At 46.9% G+C, this 12,500-nt stretch overlaps 1 protein-coding gene across 3 annotated transcripts in view; it reads left to right on the top strand.

Moving 5' to 3' along the window:
* col4a2 (collagen, type IV, alpha 2) overlaps window positions 1–12,500 on the top strand; it is a 46,931-nt gene that overhangs the window by 10,666 nt on the left and 23,765 nt on the right. For all 3 annotated transcript variants that reach the window (XM_068601785.1, XM_068601786.1, XM_068601784.1), the window contains exon 4: window positions 5,333–5,413. In XM_068601785.1, coding sequence (XP_068457886.1) covers window positions 5,333–5,413 — 81 coding nt within the window. The remainder of the gene's footprint in view (window positions 1–5,332; window positions 5,414–12,500) is intronic.

The raw sequence follows: 12,500 nt of genomic DNA, 5'->3' as shown, positions 1-12,500 counted from the left end.
GTTGCTCAGCGTGCTCCTTCATGAGCTCGTCCTCAGCTGCAGGAGAAGGATCTCTCCATCTTCTGCTGACATCAGAGGAACATCATGACGTGCTGCACAGAATCCCTCCTCGGGTCAGCGGCCATGTTTAACGTCTTCTCATCGTCAGCGGGAAGAAGAAGCTGCTAGAAGCTACTGAGACATGAGAAGGAGGGTTATTTTAATGAACATCTCAACAGACAGACGTCCTCCTGCCTGCTGCTCCTTCACACCCAGAGGATGCAACTCAAAGAGACTCCACACCAGAAGTCAGTGCAGAAAGCTCCCTTATGGTCTGGAAACAGGATCACGGTTTGATTCATCTGCTTCCTCTTGGACCCGGAGCTTCAAGGTGTCTTTGTCAGCTCTCCTGAAGGTATCTGCTGATGGCAGCAGCTTTCTGGGGGTTCAGGGAACTGAAGTGGAAGTGAAGTGGCATCCACATAATTGAAGAGTGGCTTGTTCGTGTTGCCGAGGTCAAAGAGGAAAGGCCGCAGGTCAGCTCCTTCCTGCAGGACGAGCAGCAGCCCACAGATCAACCTCTCAGGTTTCCTGGTCGTCGGATTCGGTTTCTGTTGACTGAAGGAGGCTGAAGCGTCGACAGCGCGCTTATCACAGCAGCAGTATTTTACATCCCTCTGCTCACTTCATGGTGAGTTACTGAAGGTCCGACCGTCAGCGGCACCAGATGAAACGCTGCAACGCTCTGTGATCTGGGTCACGGGTCCTCTCACAGGGGGCTCACACTGAGAAGCCTCTGCAAGAGGCAGTTTGTGACTTCCATCAGAGATCTGTGACTCCAGGATGACGTGTGTTCAAACAACACGGAGTAAGAAACACGATCCGGGGACAAGAAGAGTTCACTTCTGTTTTAAGAGATCTACAAACAAATAATTACAGTTTTATGAGGAACATTATGTGAGATTTACCAATTTCCTCTTGAACGCGTCTCTGCACCATCGTCATCCTCCGTCACGGTCGTCATGCATGTTCCTGAACTGCGGGTGTAGTTTGTCATGATCTGCAGGGATTATGGGATGTTTTGGTGAGTAACTCACCGAGGGACATGAGGAATGTACAGCTGTGTGTCCACATCTCCATCTGTGTGTGTGCTCATGTGATGGAGGCTCACAGGTCTGCTGCGAGGCCTTCATGTCCTGGTCTGTAGCGACCTCCACTTCTGATCCATGTATACTTATGATCTATGTATACTTATGATCTATGTATACTTATGATCTATGTATATTTATACTAATGATCTATGTATACTAATGATCTATGTATACTTATGATCTATGTATACTTATGATCTATGTATACTTATGATCTATGTATATTTATACTTATGATCTATGTATACTTATGATCTATGTATACTTATGATCTATGTATACTAATGATCCATGTATACTTATGATCTATGTATACTTATGATCTATGTATACTTCTGATCCATGTATACTTATGATCTATGTATACTTATGATCTATGTATACTTATGATCTATGTATACTTATACTTATGATCTATGTATACTTATACTTATGATCTATGTATACTAATGATCTATGTATGCTTATACTTATGATCTATGTATACTTCTGATCCATTTATACTTATGATCTATGTATACTTATGATCTATGTATACTTCTGATCCATGTATACTTATGATCTATGTATACTTATGATCTATGTATACTTATGATCTATGTATACTTCTGATCCATGTATACTTATGATCTATGTATACTTATGATCTATGTATACTTATGATCTATGTATACTTATGATCTATGTATACTTATGATCTATGTATACTTATGATCTATGTATATTTATACTAATGATCTATGTATACTAATGATCTATGTATACTTATGATCTATGTATACTTATGATCTATGTATACTTATGATCTATGTATATTTATACTAATGATCTATGTATACTAATGATCTATGTATACTTATGATCTATGTATACTTATGATCTATGTATACTTATGATCTATGTATACTTATGATCTATGTATACTTATGATCTATGTATACTAATGATCTATGTATACTTATGATCTATGTATATTTATACTAATGATCTATGTATACTTGTGAACTATGTATACTTGTGATCCATGTATATGTATATTAATGATCCATGTATACTTGTGATCCATGTATATTTATACTTGTAGCATGGTGTGGTGGGACGTATTCTTTGTAGAGAAATGAACTAGTTATCATGATAACTATCTTCATCTTTCGTGAGAGGACAAAGGGAAGTGATGATGGAGCAACAGAGAGCTGGAGGTTGTGTTATGAAGTGTTGTTGCTCCATAACCAGAAGCACCTGCATCAGGATCAGCTCATGACATGAACTCTTCTCAGAAGATGAGCGGTCCTGCATCACCAGAGTGTGAAAGAGTCTCATGTTCACAGAGAAACGTCACACAACTCTTCCCAAAGCATTAATATCAGGAATATAAGTTTGTTTCAGCAGCAAGACGGAGCGTGAGAGCAGAGCTGTTGATCCAGCTGCTCTTTAATTGAATGTACATTGAAGGAGGTTTGGAGCAGCAGAGCAGCCGTAAAGCTCACGAGGAAACTACAACATGAAGAATTAAGAAAAGCACCAGTCTGACCCACGAGGAGGCCTCCAGGAAACACTGAAGGAGAGTAGAATATGAATTATGAAAGGCTGGTGTGCATGACGCCATTATACACACACACCACAAGGTCATAGACACACACACATACACACACACACACACACATACATATATATATATATATATATATATATATATATATATATATATATATATATATATATATATATATATATATATATATATACACACACACATATATGAACAGATGTTTATTTACAGATCAACTCACTGGCTTTATGGACCATTCTGCTGAATGTTTATTTAACTTAATCAAATCTGACATTCTTTACTTTTTCATGTGTTACATATAGAGCTTCTACACGGCCCAAGCTCAGCAAAGCAACACCGTGGAAGAGCAGATGTTGATGAATGGTCGATGGAGGAAACAGGATGCTGGCGTCTGACCCTCTTGTCCTCTTTTTCCAGCCTGAGACTGTGAAGTGTAGTTGATGTGCGTCGCTCAGGAATGTGTAACGGCCTTTCTGGGAGCGACCCTTTGTGTGTCTGTCCGCAGATGACGCAGTCTAATGTCTTGGACATTAATGTTGTGGACGTCCACCTCCATGTGGAGAGGCCATCCTCTGTTACATCCTGTAGGAGGAGAAGAGCTCCTGCTTGTGTCTCCTCTCCTGAAACTGTGTTCTCAGGTGTGAACCCTGCAGAGCAGGTAGAGTCACGCCCTCGTTGTAAGGAAAGGATGCCGCCGCAGCCGGCAGGCGCCATGAATCACATCAGCAGTGCTTCACTTCATCAAACAGCGCTTTGCAAAGGAAGCGTCAGTGGTCGTTAGTGCAGGAAGCAGCCGGTGCATTCCTCAGAGGGAAGAGGCTCTTTCTGTTGAGGAGACAGCAGTAAGGACAAGGTCTCTGGTGAAAGGAGGCTTTGTGTGTGTGCAGAGGCTCAATGTGGCCTTTGTAACAGAGCTGCTCTGTGGCTGAAGAGGGAGAATTATTCTCTTTCTTTATCTGCAGCTTGTTGCCACTGTGGGCATGAAGCGGCCATTTTGTTCTCTTTTTCTTCCAGGAGAGGGGCATCGAGGCGCCGCTGTGGTATGGCTGTGTAGGAGGAGCACGTAGGCACGAGAGACGTCATGCACACGCTGTGTGTGTGTGTGTGTGTGTGTGTGTGTGTGTGTGTGTGCGTGTGCGTGTGTGTGTGTGTACTTTTGTCAGAGCTTCTAAATGTTTTGCTTCTGTTTCTGATCAGAAATGCGGTCGTGACTCGTGGCTCATGATCCAAAACCAAACTAGAACGGTGCATGTGATTTTCATCAGCAACACCACATCAACACAACAGTCCTGCAGACGCCGCTCTGTCTTCATTATGTTCCATGTCAGCTCTGACCCGGGGGGGGAAACCCCGTTTGTGTGACTGATGATGTCATGTCCTTCAGACTGTGTGATGACGTCATGTCCTTCAGACTGTGTGATGACGTCATGTCCATCAGACTGTGTGATGATGTCATGTCCTTCAGACTGTGTGATGATGTCATGTCCATCAGACTGTGTGATGATGTCATGTCCTTCAGACTGTGTGATGATGTCATGTCCATCAGACTGTGTGATGATGTCATGTCCATCAGACTGTGTGATGATGTCATGTCCTTCAGACTGTGTGATGATGTCATGTCCTTCAGACTGTGTGATGATGTCATGTCCATCAGACTGTGATGATGTCATGTCCTTCAGACTGTGTGATGATGTCATGTCCTTCAGACTGTGTGATGACGTCATGTCCTTCAGACTGTGTGATGATGTCATGTCCTTCAGACTGTGTGATGATGTCATGTCCTTCAGACTGTGTGATGATGTCATGTCCATCAGACTGTGTGATGATGTCATGTCCTTCAGACTGTGTGATGATGTCATGTCCTTCAGACTGTGTGATGATGTCATGTCCATCAGACTGTGATGATGTCATGTCCTTCAGACTGTGTGATGATGTCATGTCCATCAGACTGTGTGATGATGTCATGTCCTTCAGACTGTGTGATGATGTCATGTCCTTCAGACTGTGTGATGACGTCATGTCCTTCAGACTGTGTGATGATGTCATGTCCTTCAGACTGTGTGATGATGTCATGTTGATCAGACTGTGTGATGACGTCATGTCCTTCAGACTGTGTGATGATGTCATGTCCTTCAGACTGTGTGATGATGTCATGTCCTTCAGACTGTGTGATGACGTCATGTCCTTCAGACTGTGTATGGTGGGTCTGTTGGTATGCATCCACATAGTAAACATCCTCTTTGCTCACCAGACCAACATAAGCAATATAAGCACATCAGACCGCAGTGTACACAAACATAGCCGGTCACGGCTGCAGTACACAACAATTCACCCACACTAGCACACAAAGGAGAACGCAAGCAGCAACACATGGACGTTACATTACATGTCATGGAGCTGAAGCTTTTATCCAAAGTCACTCACAATAAGTTCAATAAAGCGGGAACAAGAATCAAGAACACACATTCTTCAATGGAGTCACACTACAAAGTGCTCTCATGAATGGACGCTGTGTGTGTGTGTGTGTGTGTGTGTGTGTGTGTGTGTGTGTGTGTGTGTGTGTGTGTGTGTGTGTGTGTGTGTGTGTGTGTTCCTGTAGATGTGACTGGTGTGGTCTGCTTTGTGCCTGCAGGGCGGGAAGAAGCTCGGCGGCCCGTGTGGAGGACGCGACTGCAGCGGCGGCTGCCAGTGCTTCCCTGAGAAGGGAGCCAGGGTGAGTGCATCACAGCCTCTGCTCCTCATCACACCTCCTCCTCCAGCTGCCTGCACCTCTGGGGACGCTTCTTGGTTTTCTGTCAGAAGAGCTAACGGGGCCATGTTCATGTGATGCTCCGGTTCAACGTCCATCTTTAAACATCTGGGGCCACAGGCGGTGTTAAGGTCTCAAGGTGTCACTGTGTGTGAGGCTGAAGACACACTGCTGGTTGAGGCTCTGGTCTTATTGTTGAAAGGAAAGAATTCATGAGAGCATTCTTCCTGCTTTCATTTATTGTATTTATCCTCTTTCAGACCTCAGGTTGACTGCAGCAGCATCTATGCGCATGGCCCTGAGCCTTCTGATAGCTGACCAAAGTCTCACAGCAATGCAACGTCAATATGTGAATTATAGGAGTCTGCCATGTTCATCCATATGGACGACTGCTGCCGCCATTAGTTACACGTTGTCATCGCAGTGTCAGTGATGACATTCACACCATTAACCCCGAACAGAGGAGGGAGGGAGGGAGGGAGGGAGGGAAGGAGAGAGGGAGCGAGGGAAGGAGAGAGGGAGCGAGGGAGAGAGGGAAGGAGGGAGGGAGGGAGGTAAGGAGGGAGGGAGGGAGGGAAGGAGGTAAGGAGGGAAGGAGGGAGGTAAGGAGGGAAGGAGGGAGGGAGGGAGGTAAAGAGGGAAGGAGGGAGGTAAGGAGGGAAGGAAGGAGAGCCATTAGAGACAGAGAGAAGGAAGAGCAGACGTAGACTAAACACTGAGATAAGCAGCTCAGCTGTGTTCTGCATGAGCAACGCTCTGAGACCCGACACGCGCTGCTCATCCTCACATCCAAACAACAGTAACTTTCTACTGTCGCCTTCACGAGGAGTTCACCTGACCTACAAATCACTCCTGAGGATGAAACACGCTGTCAGCGTAGGCGTGAGGGTTCAGACCAGTACAGAGAAAAGAAACACAAGCTAACACGTACAGAGCTGACGAGAGGAAGGCCGACACCGACGCACACGGCTTTACAGCCGTGACCTTTGACCTGCGAGCTCTGTGGACGCAGGAAACCTGAAAGAGGCTCAGACAGGAAGTTACATTCCACTTATGAAGGACGCATAAGTCTGACGACAGGGTCAGCAGAACACCTTCCTCCTCCTCTTCCTCCTCCTGCTTCTCCTCCTCCTCCTCTTCCTCCTCCTGCTTCTCTTCCCCCTCCTCCTGCTCCTTTTCTATTTCCTCCTCTTCCTCCTCCTGCTTCTCTTCCTCCTTCAACTCCTCTTCCTCCTTCAACTCCTCTTCCTCCTCCTGCTTCTCTTCCTCCTCCTGCTTCTCTTCCGCCTCCTCCTCCTGCTCCTTTTCTTCTTCCTCCTCTTCTTCCTCCTCTTCCTCCTCTTCATCAGCCTGAAGGATCCAGTCGGTGAGGAAGTGATAATGAACTTTCTCTTTGTTTGCACTTTATCTCTGAAAACAAGAGAAACTAAAGAAGAAGAAAAACAATTTTTTGGGTTTTTTTCCACATCTGGCCTGATGAAAATGAACAGTAAATGTATTTCTGGTGATAATAGTAGTAAAGTGTTAATATAGTGTTAAGAGTGATTTGGCTCTGTTTACAACACAAATATGAAGTTCTTTCTGAGAAGCTCTTCATCATCATCATGTATTTTATAAAACGAGTTTCCTTCTCTCGTCTCTGACTCGCTCGAGTGTCTTTCAGCTGTTAGTGTCTGAAGGCCTGCGAGTCATAAACATTACTGATGAAGTCCAACATTCCCCTCGTCTTCATCACACCGATGAACACAACGCAGACGAGATGGATTCTCACAGATGTGTTGGTCCTCTGGGACGTCAGCTTTACGTCCGTCTCCACGCCGTCCAACTCTTCCCCCGAGGAGACGCCCGGACAGCTGCAGAGCGCCACGCTGATCATGTGCAGCTGTGCTGATTGGCTGAGACCTGACAGCTGTGCTGATTGGCTGAGACCTGACAGCTGTGCTGATTGGCTGAGACCTGACAGCTGTGCTGATTGGCTGATCCCTCACAGCTGCAGCCGTTAGCTGATGCTGTTAATGAGTAAATGGCGGCTGTGTTGCGACTTTATGTGCAAGCAGAATTATTTTTATTTGAGCGTCATCATCTCTGCGTCTGGTCTTCTTTTCCTCTTTCTTTAATAAGAATAATTAGTGATATATTAAGACTGTTTACAGATAGTTTTCTGCTAAAGCACGTTAGAAGAAGACATACTAAAGTGTCGTTCTCTCATGTAACATAACCAACAGAGGATGTGAGTGATGCAGGAAGGAATAGATCATCTCTCTGTGAAAAGGTCACATGAGGTTCCTCGTGAATCGATGCTGGAACACTTCATCCAACAGAGAGAGATGTTGAGTGTGAAGTTGGATTCATATCTGGAAAGGGGCGAGAAACAGAGAGAGCGTGAGAAAGAGAGAAAGAAACAGATTGTTTGGTGGGGAAGAAATATTCATTTCATGGGTTCTGTTCTTTGGACGGAGAGCAGAGAGTTGGCGAGCAACAGGAACGTCCCTCTGTTGTTTCCATCATTACTGGACCGCTGTCATAACAAACGGAAACCAGCGACCCCAAAATGGAGTCCGGGGAAAAGAAACTAGGCACTAAAGCCTCTGAAGGAGTTCATTAAATAAAGTAAAGTGTTGTCCAATGAAGGGAGATGAATGCTCACTGGAGGTTCTGTGTACAGCCTGCAGAACCAGAGAACACGAGGAACACGAGCTCTGTTCAGATCAACGATGGCTGCCGGGACTCTTCCTCTTCAGTTCTCAGAAACAGGAAGCGCCGCCGGTTTTATGGAGAAAACCAGCAGAACATAGCTGAGAGAGAGAGAGAGAGAGAGAGAGAGAGAGAGAGAGAGAGAGAGAGAGAGACAGAGAGAGAGAGAGAGAGAGAGAGAGAGACAGAGAGAGAGAGAGAGAGAGAGAGAGAGAGAGAGAGAGAGAGGGAGAGAGAGAGCGAGAGCGAGAGAGAGAGAGACAGAGAGAGAGAGAGAGAGAGAGAGAGAGAGAGAGAGAGAGACACAGAGAGAGAGAGAGAGAGAGAGAGAGAGAGAGAGAGAGAGAGACACAGAGAGAGAGAGAGAGAGAGAGAGAGAGAGAGACAGAGAGAGAGAGAGAGAGAGAGGGAGAGAGAGAGAGAGAGAGAGAGAGAGAGAGAGAGAGAGAGAGAGACAGAGGGAGAGAGGGAGAGAGAGAGAGAGAGAGAGAGAGAGAGACAGAGAGAGAGAGGGAGAGGGAGAGAGAGAGAGAGAGAGAGAGACACAGAGAGAGAGAGAGAGGGAGAGGGAGAGAGAGAGAGAGAGAGAGGGAGAGGGAGGAGAGAGAGAGAGAGAGAGAGAGAGAGAGAGAGAGAGAGAACACAGACTCTCCCTCCATGGGAACGGCCTCCAGCTGATGCAGAACAGGAAGTGACACGTCTCAGGAAGCCGACAGTCCACTGATCTTTTTATAATAGAGACGCTTTCTGTTCTTGTGGGAACAAGATGGTCGGCGTGTTTTGCCGCAGCTATAAATCTATAACTGGCAGCGATCTTGTTCCATGAAAACAAGTCGGCTTCCTGTCAGCACGACAGCAGAGCGGCGCTGCAGGTCCGGTGAGGACGAAGAGCCTTCAGATAAGCTTTCATCCGTTCTGACGCTGTCCTGGTTCTGTGTGGAGGAGCGCAACCTGAAGGCCTCAGCGACCCTCCAGAGCTCCTCAGCACATGAAACCTTTTCAACACGCACAAAGGCATGACGCACAAACGCATGACGCACAAACGCATGACGCACAAACGCATGACGCACAAACGCATGACGCTTCACGGTGAAGAACAACAGCTTCCTTCGTCTCTGGAACCCGTTTCATCAGATGTTCACTGGCTGCAGGGATGAAGAAACAAAGCGATGAAGCTTTGTTCCCACAATGAACGATGTGTGAGATAAACTCTTTCTGTTGAACCTGAATCAGAACGTTTCTGGTCGGAGCAGCAGGTCATGTGTCAGTACAGCTGATGGTCACGAGGCTCCAGGGAGACGGGATGCGAACCGGCAGCTTTCCTTCACAGCCTCAACAAACCTGCAGTCTGGAGCCTCCTCTGTGTTCTCTCCTGACCTTCACCTTGACCCTGACATTGACCTTGACCTTGACCTTGACCCTGACATTGACATTGACCTTGACCCTGACATTGACCTTGACCCTGACCTTCACCCTGGCAGGCTCGACTAGGGAGGATCCAGCAGCTGTACGTTCATGTGTTCATGTGCGTGTGGAAGTCAGAAGCTGCTATCACGAAGACTTTGGACAGGAAGATTTTATTTTCCATAAATAGTTCTAAAGAGGAATTCATCGTGTTAAAAGAGACAAAGTTGTTTCTCAACCATTAAACAAAAGAATGGCAGCTTTCTGGAAACATCATTGATGATCCTCATCTTCATCCTCGTCTACGTCCTCGTCCTCGTCTTCATCCTTGTCCTCTTTCCTCTTTCTTGTCCTCTTCCTCTTCTTCGTCCTCCTCGTTTATTCTCGTTGGCATCTCATGACAATAGTACATGTTTACCTGTTGTGATGTTTCATGAGCTTTGAGCGACACGGACCGTCCTGTAGATGACATGAGAGAGGAGCCGTTGGTTCAGAGAGCCGTGTTCATGGACCGAGACACGATCTGCTTCCTGTCAGCTGTCCAGGAATGTTGCTGCAGCTGCAACGCTGCAGGCGTCGCATCCTTATGTGGGAAAAAGGAAAAAGGTTTCCAGGCTGGTCGGACCGGCCGAGCAGCTGGAGAAGGAGCTCCAGCAGCTCTGACAGTGACGTGACCAGGATCACAGCTCCACTGCAAATATAGTACTGCAGACTTGTTTCCCCTTTTCTGTGTTGCGTTACATGTTATTGTTTGTAAAACAATGGGTTGAAGCTGTTCACAAAGTGCTTCATGCATGATGTTATTCATGGCTGCAACAATTTATCATCCATTACTCATATTTGTATTCTGGCTGGAGGTGTGTGAGCAAATGGAATGAGAGAAAAAGACACAAGTTGTGTTTAGTGCTGAGTATCACATGTTGCATCCTATAGCGGGTGAGAGGTCACGATGAGCTGCGTTAGCGTTTAGCTCAAACTAAAGCCACGAAGAAACCTGGAGGACCAGAACTCTATTCATCTTTAATCTGTCAAATCAAAGTATGAACAGCATGACGCTGTAACCACTGATGAATGTAGCTGTGGGATTATAAAAGCAACACACACGCAGACACACGCACACACATGCACACACACACACACACGCACACAGACACCTGCACACACACACACACACACACGCAGACACACACACACACGTGCACACGCAGACACATGCACACACATGCACACACACACACACACGCACACAGACACCTGCACACACATGCAGACACCTGCACACACACTCAGACACACACACACACACACACTCATACACGTTCACACACACCATCCAGCACACAGGTGGCCGGTCTCTGAAGTGAGGGCAACACCTCATTCAAGACCTGCCATGTCTCGCCCTTCCTCACACACACACACACACACACACACACACACACACACGCACACACACACACACGCACACACACACACACGCACACACACACACACACACACACACACACACACACACACACACTCAGGCTGCAGCTGTGTCCTGTTTAGACACACACACATGCTTGGACCCCAGACTTGTCGGGCCCCTGAGGCCCCTGGGATCGAGCTGGAGGCCCAAGCTGTTCTGTTCTCAGCCTGGAATCCCCCCGTCACACACACACACACACACACACACACACACACACACACACACACACACACACACACACTGGTGCTCGCTGTGCTCAGTGAACGAGCAGCAGGTCTAAACATTAATTATCATATGAACTGGTGTCTGTGCTCTGATTGGCTGAAGACCAGCTGACCCATGAGCAACAACAAGTGACCACTTCATCTCTCTCTCTTCACGTGAGGAACTTGTGGAGCTGCTGCTCCAGAGATGATGATGATGAAGCCTCAAATTGTGTTTTCACAAATCTGGCTGGAGGTTTGTCTCCATGGCAACAACTTTCTCATGCAGAAGCCTCCATTGTTCCCACGAGTCATCGTTCACCTGCAGCTCAGCCCGGCTCTGATCCAACTCGCTCCTCCAGGACTTTGTCCTCCACTCGGCTCTGAGCGCTGATCCAAACACGCTGGTAGAATCTCAACAGTGAAATGGATATGTAAACATCATCTGCACGTGTTTATTTGTCCTCCTGCGGCGTCCTCGGCGTCCAGAGGTTCCTCCAGTGAAGCCCTGACCCGTCCTCCAGGAGGCTGAGCCCCTCCCCCCCATGTGGAAGAGATGCTGTTCTTCAGGAAATGAGTCCAAGAAAAACATGTGAGCTGAGTCTCAGCGGTCTGAGCTGGAGGAGTCAGAGCGCTGCAGCTGTGACTCTTCACACATTTTTCTTTCCTTACGTTTGTTCATTTATTCTTTCTCTTAACCCTTTTCTTCTTTTGTTAAGTCGTTCTTTCCTCTGTGTAACGTTCAGGAGCAGATCAGAAGTGTCTGCTGTTATGAAACACTCGTGTTGGCTTATCGTCTTTATTCCCCCGTTGGCTGTATGACTCGTCCGTTGGTCCAAGTCTCTCTCCTCATCAGCCTCAATGGCTGCTGTTGGTCTGCAGCTCTCACAGCCTCACACAGTGTGCGTGAGTGAGTGTTGTGTGGATAAGGAGCACACACTCGGCTCTGTGGAGGCCTGTCCCACGTTGATGACATCACAGGGTAACGTCTGGCGGCAGAGCGTCGGCCTTTCTGTTCAGATTGCAGTGATATTCTGAGGATACATAACCTAGCCTTTGTCAAAGGCCTCGTTCTTTGTGCTCGTGTTATCTGTGTTGCTCTGACTCGCTTCTCTTATCGCTCTGTGTCTTTTATTAGTGAGTCTTTCCACGTCTCGTGTAAAGAGTGACCACGTGTCCCAGTCCAGCGGACAGACAGATGGAATAACAGAGCCAGCTTCCGGCCGCTTGTTTATGGAGTTATTGTCTTCCTCTGTGAGGTCAGAGGTCGGCGCGCTGGGCGGCG

Source organism: Clinocottus analis, unplaced genomic scaffold (assembly GCF_023055335.1).
Source record: "Clinocottus analis isolate CAN_PGR_092001 unplaced genomic scaffold, fCliAna1.0.p SCAF_54, whole genome shotgun sequence".
Taxonomy (NCBI): Eukaryota; Metazoa; Chordata; class Actinopteri; order Perciformes; family Cottidae; genus Clinocottus; species Clinocottus analis.
This window is presented reverse-complemented; position numbering and strand designations above follow the sequence as displayed.